This window comes from Orbicella faveolata, unplaced genomic scaffold, assembly GCF_042242905.1.
Source record: "Orbicella faveolata isolate gen_17 unplaced genomic scaffold, um_ofav_v1 contig_1, whole genome shotgun sequence".
NCBI classification, from domain to species: Eukaryota; Metazoa; Cnidaria; class Anthozoa; order Scleractinia; family Merulinidae; genus Orbicella; species Orbicella faveolata.
Window position 1 is genome coordinate 2955685 of NW_028301536.1, and position 14079 is coordinate 2969763.

The 14079-nt window shown below is 38.0% G+C and overlaps 1 protein-coding gene across 1 annotated transcript; it reads right to left on the reverse strand.

Annotated features, from left to right (window-relative positions):
• Positions 1-1008: 1008 nt before the first annotated feature.
• LOC110052375 (eukaryotic peptide chain release factor subunit 1) lies at positions 1009-10630 on the reverse strand. The gene is made up of 15 exons (XM_020758497.2): positions 9512-10630; positions 8005-8121; positions 7862-7920; positions 7332-7471; positions 6711-6849; positions 6469-6581; positions 6072-6149; positions 5200-5265; positions 4817-4880; positions 4328-4395; positions 3857-3944; positions 3283-3347; positions 2656-2728; positions 2466-2540; positions 1009-2047 (listed from the first exon to the last, which is right to left on the reverse strand). The coding sequence occupies exons 1-15, from the start codon at positions 9598-9600 to the stop codon at positions 1959-1961; spliced, it is 1323 nt and encodes a 440-aa protein (XP_020614156.1). The 5' UTR covers positions 9601-10630; the 3' UTR covers positions 1009-1958.
• Between the last annotated feature and the right edge of the window lie 3449 nt (positions 10631-14079).

The window sequence follows — 14079 nt, forward strand, 5'->3', positions numbered from 1 at the left end:
AAGGAGGAGTTAACAAATACTCCTGGTCGCTTTAACCTGAATAAGCTCCGGTGGTATGGACCACTTACGTCGAAAGTACAGAAAACTAAATGACACACCACTCCTAACCCTAGGCACCAACCCTTTTTTTTTTCAGTAACGCCTGCAATGTCGCTTATGTCGGATTTCCCATCACCATATATGCTCCTGTCCTCACCTATCCCATGGGAATAGTCGATGCGCGAGGGAATTATTTCCCTCCAGTCTTTCAGTGACGAGAACTCTAACCCTAACTTGCGCTAACCTTAACCCTATAGCTGCTACCCAAGCCTTTTTTTATTGGGGTAGCGGAATGAGGGTGGGTGGGGGGGGGGGGGGGGGTTCAAAAATGCCCGCAATCTCGGATTTCTTGGAATTCCCCTCAGCTGTCCCATGGGAGTGGTCAATGTGCAAGGGAACTATTTCCCTCCGGCCTTTCAGTGGCGGGAACTCTAGCCCTAACTTGCGCTAACCCTTAAAACCTTGGTCAAACGGTGCATGATAGTCGATGATAGTCGATGATATTTGAATGATTCTCCCCGAATTTTCATCGACTATCAACTATCATGCGCCGTTTGACGAAGGCTTTACCCTGGCTAACAACCCTATTTTTGTTTTCAGACTCCTGTAATCTCAGATTTCTCGGAAGTCCCCTCACCTATTTCATAAGAGTAGTTGACGCACAAGGAAATTATTTCCGACCAACCTTTCAGGGGCGAGAACTTTACTTGTTACCCTTTTTTAAAGAAGACTACTTTCTGAAACTTAAACTGGTAACTTTTCGAAGAATCCTTGTCCCAAATGAACTGAACTTAAGTTTTCTACATCGTCCCTTGTTGATACCCGACAATAAAAAATCTGAAGCGCCGATGCCGACTCCTTCTCGCCGCTCACATTTGACTGAGAACTAGAAAAGAAAGGGCCACTGGGGCCAGAGTAAGAATGCCACCTGACGTTTCGAATTGCACCAAACGATCAAACGAAGCAGGATTCCAAGATGCGTTTTAATTTGTACAAACAAGACATACAAGAAAATTAAAGCTGTAGGCGAATAAAAAACCTCGACTTTTACACTACAGGTGAGTAAATTACAAACATTTTGCTGTACAAACCTTGCAACAGAAGCAAACCAGGTAATATAGATATCGTACACCAACATCCATTTTACACAGTCAGCTGGCATCTGAAGAATCTGCGAACTCTTCTGTTGGCAGGCATCAAATTTACAACACAGTCAATTATGATTCATGTCCATGAAACTATGTGGTTTTACACTCTACCGGAACACCAAGTAAAGTAAACAGAATGTGCGTACAAACTAGCAGTCTTTATCTTGAAACCCCGATTTTGTATTTCATAAATTATATATTCTAATCACCTCGAGGATTGGCGCAAAGACTTTTTCAAGTATTTTCCAGCGAGGACACGATTGAGGAAACGCTTCAACCCATTCTCCTCGCGGCTCTGGTCGAGACTTCAGTGTATCGTGTGTGTTTGCCCTGACACAGGAGCTGAAGGAGCTGAAGGAGCTGAAGTTTCAGCTCATTTCAATCCTCCGTGGCACACAAATGCGATAAAGCTGCCATAACGTCTCTTTAAAACATTACTCTCCTTTGGTCAACGAGGAAATGGGTTCTATTCTTATGCAATCGATGTCCATCAATATGGCCGCCGTGATAGAGCTCTATTCAACAGAGATTTATTTCTATGGAAAGGCTAAATACATTTTGTTTAGTCATTATTTGTTTGTATTTAGGGCCATTTGCTCTCTCTTGGAAGCTCAGCCGCAGAAAATATCTTGACCATCCAACCAAAGCCTCTTTTAGCTTATAAGTATCTGCAGGTTGTGCAGTTATTCAAAATTCAAGATTTCTAGATCACTATTAGATGTGGGCCCCAGAGACGTGACTTGATTTGACTGCTACTGTATGTGTACTTCGTCAGTACTCATCATCGTCATCGTCATCGTAGTAATCCAAGTCCGGATCCGCATCCAACGTCTGAAAGTCCACACGATACCTCAAAATACCTGAAGGAAACAACACAACGGTTATCACACTACAAAAACAGACTTTACAGTTATAGAACGAGTGCCTAATTGTGCGTACACTTGAACTTGAACTGCAGTGGTCCACTTGAAACGTCGGTTCTGGATTTATTTAGCGTTAGTTTTAGGGTTAACAACTCATCGTTAGGTATAGATCTAATCTTAAGGGCTTTGGTTTCAATAATACTGCAGTCATCCTCTTCTAACTACAATACTGACTGCGTGCAGACCACTAAAAGTAATGATCATTACATGCTGTTACTGTGACAAGAGAACGCAATAACGAAATAAGAGCCCGCAGCGGACTTCATCTTAAGAATCGCGCTGCAGTTAAACATTATTGGTACAGTGTGCACAATATCTGCGGTAACAAGACAACAGTGCATGCAGCAGTACATACCTCCAATTCCTCCAAAACCTTTACAAAACTGTGCTCCTTCTTGAGATTTATCTGTTATGATTTCAAGTGTTGCACCTAGTCGGTGGAAAATTTGTTCATGTTCAGCATCAAGGAAAATTACGCTCAGCAGGTCTAAGTTTTCAAGTTTTGGAACTAAAATGCGTTTACTAACACATATCCATGTACCTACCAAAGGTTTTATAATTGTTTGCCAGCCACTCCAAGAGAGGAAGTTTTTCTATTAGCTCCAGTTCCACTCCAGTCTGTGCAAGATAAAGAACACAGCAAATGGTTGACAAGATTTGTCATTTGAATAAAAAATTATTGGATGAGGTTTTTGTGATATCGGTAATATAATCAAGGTTGAGGTAGGGGTTATCAGCTGAAGCCCAAGCTGAGGCTGATAACCCTTACCAAGACCTTCGTGATTCTGGATAACCCAAAAACCGAATCTAATAATTGTTTTATATCACATTGCTTCTATTCACTGACGGCAAGCAACACAAAGCACGCAAACTTGACATGATTATTGTATAATCTGCAGCTAGATGACGTCACAGGCGCTGATTTCGAAAACTCACTGTACACTTTTGGCCAATCAGAAAAGAGATAGTGAGTTCAATGTATAATAACAACATTATTGTTAACAACTGTCTAGCGAGGGCATTGCAGCAGAAACCTGTAACCCTTTATGCTTTATTCTGCCTTGAGTGAATGAGTCAAAGGGATCTCAGTTCTACTGGCATGATGCAAAAAAAAAAAAATGAAAAAGAGATGGATAAACTCTGCCACAATAGTGATTGTTATGCCCATGTACCTCACTGTCGAGAGAGTATGTCTTGTCTTTCTCTTGTTCAGGATTAAGATGTAGGATCTTTTCCTCTAAGAATGAAAGGTACATTTAGTAACAATTGATATACACCTGTACAATGCATGCACCATACCAGTGAAATATGTGAAGCTACACCTGTACATGTAATTAAAGTACAAGTAAGTTGGTTGAAATTGCATGCAATTTAATGCAAATTATCAACAACGTATACAAAATTTCCAATTTCAGCAAAGATTTTGAACAAAGCCTTTTGAGACTACATATGTATGCATTTTACATGTACATGTATGAACTTTTTAGAAAAATGTCAAGTGCTGAGTAAAAATCTCTGAAAGCCAAAAAAATTTTCCCCTCTCTGAAATCAATTTTGTTTGCCATTCACATTGGGTTCCAGGCATCATGGATTAGACGAGAGAAAATGATATACCGGTAATCTAAAAGCAAATGTGAATGAACAACAAAAAAAATTAACTAAATATATAACAGTTGTAACATATCACAAGTTCTCAACAGTTCTTGCAAAAAATCAGGTCAAAATGAAATCATGGCCTTGACTTACCATCTGTTTGGTGATTTTTCAAAACAATGCGATGGATTTCCAAATTTTCCCATACAATAAGTATGTCCACTGCTCCCATTTCAAGGCCCTGGAAAGTAAATGTTTTAAGTACAGTTCATTTGAGACTGAGCATACAGAGTAACTTTGCTTCTCTGTCCACTTACATGGACCAATGAATTGATGGTGTTAAACGGGAAAAAAATATTTATTCAGTATTTCAACAGCATGCAATACATGTTATGGATGTTGCTGAGTGGTAGCCCTTTGTACAGATTGTAAGTTTATGACCAGTGCTCTAGATACAGCTGTAATACTGCAAAATATGCACAGTCTTGTTTAGTGTTATTATATAAACTTCAAGACAAGTACAAATTACTATATTTCAGTACTCTGTTTGAAATTATCAAGTGTGATATACTAGTGATATGCAGTTATATCATATGGAAAAAGACCATGGATCTGCTGACAAACCTTCAAAGTATCATCCACGCCAAAGCAATATTTTCCAGTGTCTTGTGATATTTCATCAAAGTATCTTCCTGTGTGTTAATAAGTTAAACGCAGTTAGACACGGTCCACCACACCGTTCAGTCTACTCCACTGGCTTAAGGGTGTATGAAAGACACAACATTTAATGAACAGTCTATATGCAGATGCCTGGGGCTGCCCTGAAAAAAGGACAAGAGTTGCTGGAGGCAAAACCAAGTTAGAGCAACTTTAGCTTCTTGACTGCTCTCAAACTTGCTAAAGTGCAACAGAACTCCATGATGCACAGTTTAAAGCATACATCAATTGTTTTTATAACACGGATAATCGCAATGGCAAACCAAAGAAAACTTGGCTCATGTAATAAGTGTGCATTATTGGAATATGATGCAAACTTACATGTTATACTGACTTATAATGAGAAATTTTAGAATACCAGTATATCGTTAAATTTAATGTAATTAATAAATTCACCTATAAGCTTCTTTTCTTGAATGAACTTGACATTTGCAAGAACCTCTGATGCAAGTTCAATTGCCTGAAATAAAAGGAAAACCTACTTACAAATTTGCAGCGTATGCAGTGAGGCTGGTAGATTTAAAGACATGTACATGTATACAATGTAGAAGTTCATCCTTGTTTTGCCATGGAATTCGTTTCCTTGAAAAGACTGATTCTGGTCAGAGCCCCTTTACTAGTCTACTCAGTAAACGAACAGTGTACGTAGTAATGGTAACTGCCTGGTTACATGGAATTACAGGGACAGGATTGATCAGGTACAGTGTACTGTTAATGTTTAATAGCAAAATTGATTCATTTGCATTTGGAAACTGTGAAGTGCTTTCAAATAAACTAACCTGATTGAAACCATTTTCACCACCATAGGAAACGTCTACAAGCTTCAGCACTTTAGTCTGTAATCTCTACAAACAAACACACAAAATAACATTAATCTGTTTTAAATGCAATTTTTTAAAAAAAAAAAACAACAACAAAAAACAAAATCAGGATGAATAATATTAATTTTGTTGCGAAAAATATGTGTTTGAGCCCGCAAAATTCTCCAGTGTGTGAACATTCTGCTCAGTAGAGCAAACTGACAATGGAGAGTGAAAAGACTCAATAGGCTACAAAAACCTGGTTACTCTAGACAGCATAAAACCACACATGTTATCACTGTATTATGCATGGGGAACAGCTGTCACTAGTACCAACATACATGGATACTGCTAAATTTAACCTTGTTCACCCACAATATATCCATGACTGTACACCACATTTATTTATTTCAAATCCTTGTTTGTATAATTTATAAAATAACACACGCAGAAGTAGTGATCATAAGCAATGGCGGCTATTTCTACAGCATGAAGCAACTACAGGGTACCCCTGCTTGTCCACTTTGGGTTACCCTCAACACTTTGGTCACATTTACATGTAATGTTTATATGACTGTACGACCCTCAAAATTCAGTGGTACATGTACATGTACCCACTTTAAGCCCCTAGACAAGGGGAAAGAGGCACTCTTGGGGCTTTGTTAAAAAACATTGTAAGTACACAATGTAGTGAACATAGCTATATCTCAGACTTGGACTTCTAAATCCATCAACCACAGTTAACAATGTATTGTTGTGGTACTGCATCTTCCACTTTATGTACCTGACATGAACAAAAATGGATTTTCTATTCTACAAAAACTGTCTGGTTATAAAAATACCAGACTTACCTGATCAAACATATCTGATTGACTTAGTTCAGTCTTGAAATCAGCTGATCCAGCCAAGATTAGACCAGTAATGTTTGGCTAACAGAAGATAAAAAAAAAACAAACCATTTTTAAGCAATATATGGGCACTATTCAGTTGTGAACCACCACAACCAAAATGCTTGTTTTTCAAAAGGGAGGGAAACTGGAGTACTCAGAAAAAAAAAAACCAACAACCAACAAGTGAGAACCAACAAGCTCAACCCACATATGGCACCAGGCCTGAAAGTCGCTAAATACAGTACCTCTCTAACTCTCTCTAACTACTATGCCATCCCTGCTTCCCAGATTTAAGTGGTTGCACTAGAAGATCTTCAAACCACTTTCGTCTCTAATGTACATGTAACATTTTACATACTCTGTCATTTGTGATGAAGAGCTGAACAGCAGTCTCTGCAACTTTTCTGACATAATTGTGACGTTTCTCCATTCTCAGTCGAGCAAAACGCAAGGCAGACTGGCCACCACGCCCTATGGAAAAGGTTTAGCAACAGCTCAATGTTACGTACATGAACATGTTACTATGGGGTTTTGATTTTTTTAATGCTGTTAGATGAGTAAATCAACTTTATACAAGGGTCTTACAGCAGAGTTACTGACCGTGCTTCTTTGGTAGATCAACAGTAAACTTGTGAAGAACTTCTCTTGTGTTGCCACAGAGTGTACCAAACAGTGCACCATTACCATCCATCACGATAAACCCAAACTTGTTATCATCTGCTAGGAGAGCATTCAGGGCCTGATGGCAAAACAAAATGCTTGATTAGACAGCTAAGACTTTTTTTTTTAGTGCTATCATCACACAACTGCAACAATTCTTTACCAGCTCATTTGCAGTCAAATCAAACCTGTGCCTTCATTAAATGTACATGCAATGTCCATGTAGAGATGGGTATGTAGTCTGACAGTAAGCAGAATTGTTCATTTCAATTCACACCTGCCTGCTAATCAGACAAACATATTTTTCTTCTTCCATATAAAATCCAACAAGCAACCAATATTCTGCTTTTGGATACTTGCATTCTATTAAGTTATGGAAGTTCAGTTGTGATGCAATGAAAGCAGTTATTTTATGCAAGTATGTAGATTTGAGATTGTGTAGAACAATTCTGAAAGTCACTTGTCCATATGAAGGAATCACTGCTACAAGCTATTACATTCCAACACCACACACAATTTAATATTAGAGAAACTAATTGTTACACAATTTGTTGAACATACCTCTGTGTGAAACTTGTTATCGCACAGGTACAGAGATGTATTGATTGGTTTAAAGGGCTCGAAGTCTATGTTGACTTTCTTCTCCTTCCCATCATCAGTTACAATAGTTCCACAGTAAACAACAAGACCATTGGCAGGAACTGACAAAGAGAAAACATTACTGGTACTATGGCAGCCTCACAAACACATTAGAAAGAAGTTTCAAGAGAAAAATCACAGGAATCTCAGAAGAGATCACAGAGAAGGATGATTCCCTGCTTCCTTCCTCAGGCTTCTTCCATGAGGAAGGGAATTCGAAGGAGGAATGCACACAGGGATTGGACCTAGCAGGAGAAAGACAGATGGAGGGAGGCACATGTATGAAAGATGGAGAGGAGAGAGCAAGAGAGGGAATGTTGGATTGCAGGCAGCGCCAAAATTTTAGGTTCTTTCTATTTACTTGGGACCTAGAACTGTAGTGCTAGCTTCTAGAATTCCCATGTTCTCTGACAACAACTGTTGGTGATTAATACAGCCATGAGGAAACAAACCTTTGGAATAAAGCTTCAGTCTCTGTTGTACTGATGTGATAGCACTAAGAACTGACAACCTGCAAGAAATGGAATAACACATGTAAGCTGACAAGAGCCCAATAAACGACAGAAAGTAACAGTCAGCTTCAGAAAAAAGTTACCTGTTGACTCTACTCTTGATATTTGAAGCAGTGCCAAACTCATCAGCTAACATCTTTGCTACACGAGAAATTTGATCTTTTGGAGGGATGATTAACGAGATCATGCTTGTTCCATTTCTGAGGGAAAATAGAAACAATTAATTAATTATTTTAAGAGTCAGATTACATGTACATGTACATGCACACACTGTATATCTGCACTTTTCCTCTAGTCTAGACTCCAGAATAACAAAGCTTGTCTTAACATAGCTTATACAACAAGCGAAAAGGCAAGAGTGAGCTACACTGTACATGTATCTAGCCTGCTTCGGTTTGCCTCCATGACCTCAGAGGATGACGGCCTTTATTACACTAGACTATTCTTTAATGCCCGAGCTAGTTTGGTCAAGATGGCTGGATTTAATGTTTGAATCATGCTCTTTTATTAACATCATGTTTTATCCATAACCCACGTATACTTGATGTGTATATTACAGATTTAACTCTCATCAAGCTTTACCTTGTCTACACTGTAGTCTGACAGTAAGCAGAGTTGTTCATTTTGTATCACACCTGCCTGCTAATCAGACAAACAGATTTTCTCTCCTTCCACATGTAATCCAGCCAGCAACCTGTTTTCTGCTTTTGGATACTTTGTATTATTGTGGAAGTGTAACAATTATTATGCAGTTCCAACTACACAAGTTCTAGTCCCCTAGTACAAAATTTTATATTTGTATTGTTCTGGTTCCCTTTTACAAGTGTAGAGCTTATATATACATAGTGTTGTATTTACAAGTTAGCTCAACACTCACTTGGACTTTCTACATGTAGTTTAACTTGATTTTTGAATTGCATAGCTACTTGTTTGCAGGCTTGGCAGCGAGATAAGTTTCTTAGTATTCATTTTAATGGAGTTCACATACACCTGCCAAGTTTCTAGGTAATTTTTGATTAAATTTTTGATCCTGCTTTCTCAATTTAATTCTGAAGTCTATGACAGACAGCCATGTGTCAACAGACAGAGGCTGCTCAGAATTTTTAAACGATGTAGAGCATCAACAATGGGCATAACTTGGCTATTTTTACTTCAGAGGTCTACTGTTTCAATTTCTATGGAGAAGGAAAAAATTGACCATATTTCCCTGAAAGATTAATTATAGCCCAGGGAAAGTTAATCGCTGAGCGAGGAAGACGAAATACATGCCCGGTCGTACATTCTCTAAAAAAAAATTAAGTTTCTGTGTATCAACCCAGTGAAAATATTCATAAAGAGCAGTATAAACAGTTTCGTCATAAAGAACTGATTTAAACCTTGTAGTTTAAGACTAAGTTATCTTAAAGCTTACAGTACAGCAATGTGATCGAATTCCCCATACAAGGACATCTTTTTCACGAACTACTGTATCGTTAGTTAACTTAGAACAGATACACAACGTAAGTGCAAGTCTTTACTGCTGATCTTTCCTCACTGGTTCTCCAGATCAACTAACGTCGTTCACCATGTTTAATTTCTAACCCTACTCACCCTCTGGCCGCTTCCAAACTCTTTATAAGCTTCTTGATTTTCCATATTTCGACATTTCTATCCGCTGCTTCTGTAGTTTCGGCGGACATCGTAGAAATCTCTTAACAATATTACGCACACCAAACCTCTCAAACGGCGTTAATGCCGAAAACAAAAATCTTCGGGCACGTTAAGGTGAAGAATATCTTACACAATAAAAATCAACTACGAGTTTTCCTTGATTTTCCAGTTAAAACTAATAGAACTAACAAACGCGCTCTTCTTTGCCGGTAACTGCGCGAAAATGGTGCAATTTTTCCATATTTGGAAACACGTGCGTGGAACAGCAAGTTTAATTTGGGCGAGGGGAGGGGAGGGATCTCTAGAACTCAGATCTCCCACGGCCAAGCATTGAACAGAGTGAGGCTTGGGTAGGAGATTGGCTTTTCTCGCAAGAATCAACGAGATGTAACGTAACCCAGTTCAAATTCTAACTTTAATATTTAGTATTGCGACCACAAATAAAAGTTATCCATACTCATCACCTTCCGTTCCACTCAAGAAATTTAACAAAATTCTGGTATCCGTTTAGAGAAGGATCATTATTTTTTTTTTGAGGGGTAGGGGATTGGGCAATTCCCCCCCCCCCAAAAAAAAAGGCAACAGCAAAGCAAAAGCGGCTGACAAAAAAAAAAAAAAAAAAAAAGAGCAAGGAGAGCCGTGAGGAAAGAAATCAAGCAAGTAATTTTGACTATCCAGGTCCTATTTTTGATGTTAAAAAAATTCTGGCACAAGCTATTGCCCACCGCAAAAAATCACGCACAACTTCAAGGTGAGAAAAAAAGTGTAACATCAGTGCAAAAAGTGTAACACCAGTGCAAATCACACATTGAAATTCTGGATTATGATTGACTGAAAGAAAATAGGAACTTTTCTAAGAAAATGATATCACGTAAAATGATGACGAAAATTTTGTGCTGAAACTTTGAAAAAAGTTTTCTCAAATGAGAAAAAATGGCTTCAAGAAAGGTCTTCCGGTACTTCCTCCGTGCGAATTTTTTCATGTTTATATTATTACTAAGTAATCATACGGTTTTTCTCGTTCAATTTGGAGTTAATTTGCACTTGTGAGTTTTTCAAAAAGCTGAAATTACACTCGCCGAAGAGGGCTCGTGTAATTTCAGCTTTTTGAAAAACTCACTCGTGCAAATTAATTCCAAATTGAACTCAAAACTCTATGATTACCTATACTAAATGTAACGCATAGATTGTAATGCATCTAGATACATATTCTGTAGACTGTTTTGACTGTAACTTTAGTGAAAATTTAGTTGTAATTGTTTGTGCAATTAAAAAATAAATAAATAAAGAATTTCCTCATGTTGCTATTAAGTCACTTATAGAAACATTTGTGAAAGTTTGGGAGAGCTGAAAATCAGCTGTGGAAACACTTACCTATCGGCCCATGTTCCCACAGCATTTCTTGCTCTCCCAGACTTTCACTCATGTTCCTAACACAGTTGACCCATAAGCCACCACCTCTCCTCAGCGACCAGTTTTCCAAGGTACCAAAAGTTTCCAAGTCAAATCAGTATATTTCGAATCTCTTGCAAGCGACCACCTCTCATTAGTGACTGTGACCACTTTTAGAGCTAAAAGTCTGACATTTTCTTTTGTTTTTAACCTCCCGTACTTGACTCCCACTTGACAGATAATAGAGCGTAAATTAGATAAGGTGTTTAACATTATCGCATTTCTGGATGGCACGAGAGACGGAAATTTCTCAATGGGAAGTTCTGGATTTTTTCTTGAAATTTTTTCTCTGCAGTTACCATATGCTAATGAGGTAAAATTTTGACCCAATATGGTCTGAGCCCTCCTAAGCGACCACCTCCCGTAAGCGCTTACAGGAGGTTCGACTGTATATAACTCAATAGAAATGCAGTCCAAAGTGTTTCCTGTTTTAAGATACAAGGGAGAACACTTAGAAATGTTCTAAATCGTTTGCTGTGATTGTACTGTTATGGCTGAGTATGCTTGAATTTCCCTTGATGCCATGGGTAAAATTGCCTGTTGCTGATAGAATTCACCCACAAAGTAACAAGTTTGCTATATGGGTGTGGAGAACAAGGCAACAGGTGACTCAAAATGTAATGACAGCCCTGTACTGTAACATTTGATTTTCTCTAAAAATGTACCACATAGGACCAAAATAAATTCCCCTCTCAACTCGTGAAGGGGTTTTGATAGTCAAGGCTTAATTAAGAATATGTACAATTTGTTCTAACATAAGTTCTTTGTATTAGTTGTCTCAAGTGAGGTACAAGGATTATCTTGGTTATGCAACTTTGTGATCCAGCTTAACTTCTATCCTGTTCAAACAGTCCCTGTAGTACAAGCCATATTGATAATGTTCATGCAAGGCTTGTTGTTTTGAGTCTCACTGCAGCCTTGACCCAACTTGCTATTAAACCTTCTCTGTGCACCACTCAAGTTTCTAAAGTAGGACACCAGATTTCCTTGCTGAAGCTTCCATGGATTTTTGCACCTGGCTAGTTCCTTATCTTTAACATGTAGTGCTGGATTCTACCATCAGGTGCTCTACCTGACACCCAGCTAGACAAAAAAAAAGAAATTAACAATTCAGATGACAGTCAGATGACCGAGTACAAATCATACAGTCAGACTGTCTGGGTATTACAAAGGTAACAGTCACACTCTGAAAACTCATTACTGTTCTACATTGTACTTAATCATCATTTCAAAACTAGCAGAAATGTCATTGGTGATAGGTGAATAAAGATGGTGAATTTAAATTAAACTTAACATTAAAAATTTGCCATTTTTATTCACTTATCACTACCCTTGATGACTTTGACAGTGCTGATCCTAGCAGTATGCAGGACGCCATACATATGAACTCAGTTAAATGACCTTGCTCTCCATGAGTTCTCATAGCTCAGTGGATAGAGACTGCCTTGTGTTCAGCAGGTCATGGGTTTGATTCCTGTTAGGGACTCAGATTTTTTCTTTGTCCCATGCTCATATCATGTTGATCAATTCAACTTTCACAATGTCATTGGTGTTTGCTTAGGATTAGCTTAAGATTAACTAGGGGTAAGAGGTTATGGAGAGGCATAGAGTTATTTCTTCGTGAACCAATAACTAATCATAAACATTCCCATACAAACTAATATTTATTTACTTATTTATTTATTTATTTATTTATTTTTTGCTGTTACTGCTATTACATAATACCCAGGAGTGTCTAATCAATTAAATTGATGATCAATGTCAATTGAAACCAATCAATACCTATCAATACCAATTAATCAATTGATATTGATAATCGATGGTCAATCGATGAAGAGGATCTGTATGACCTTTTATGGATTGTCATCGATTTCCAATGACAATCAATGGCCCAGTTGGTACCAATTGGTATGGATTGGCTTCAAATTTTGTCATGTTTTACAATCGACAAGTTTTTGGGAATAGCCACTCAATAGAGATCGTTAACAGATTTTTGTTGTAATAACTTAATGATAAAAAGGTTCTCATTTGCGCAGTTAAAATTCACAACATGCTTACAATTGTGATTGTCTATTGCACTTAAAACATTTCGCAGTTTCTTGTCCCATTCTCTCCTTCCAGCTTCGATCTTGCCAAGATCTTTAAATCTTTTCAAAATGGCACTGCGTAGTAGTGCCATTTTGATAAGAATGGGACAAGAAACTGCGAAATGCTTACAATTACTAAGAGCAAACACAAACTCATAAAAACAAGCAAAAACAAGCTCAGATTGAAGGTGGCTGAGCAGCCCATGTTCTCTAGTAACTTTTAACGCATTTCCACCTTCTCCCCTTTGCTACAAGCAGTAAACTGCCTACCAAGATTTACATGTACTTTGAAACAAAAAAGATAGTATCCTTCAATGAATGCGTTCACTGAGAGTTCTACTTCGGTTGAAATTACAAGAACAATTAAAGCCTGGTTACTGTGGTATATGCTTAGTGTTGAGACGCTCTGGAACTTGTACTGCCAATTATTAGCAATGGATGAACAGCTTTAGCGTAACTATATCGATTGATCATAATTGACCCATATCAATAGATACCAATTAACATTTTTTATCAATTGATCGATTGCTTTTCCGATCATCGATTTCCATCGATTGAACATCCCAAAACAATTTAAGAGTTGTTTAACACTACCACTGAGTACCACTTAACAACAGACATCTAGTGGGATGTAGAAGGCCTCAAGCTTAACTGCACGCAAACATTGTCAGTGATTCATGGTCACTACCCTTATGAACCTAAACAAATCTAACCAAACCGGTTAACCCGAGCACGGAACGTTGCACATAGACTCACACAAGTTAGCTCCCACGGAAATTGAGCGGGTACACGTACAGAAATTTCACCCTTTCCAAATGTAAAGGATAAAATTTTAATATAAAAGTAACTAGGACGACCTAAACACGACTATTCTTATCACAGATCTGAGTAAACTAAAGCAAATTCGATAGCTTAAATTAAGCTTCAGCTTAAATTATAGGAAGGATTTCGGAAGGATTTTAATGAGAC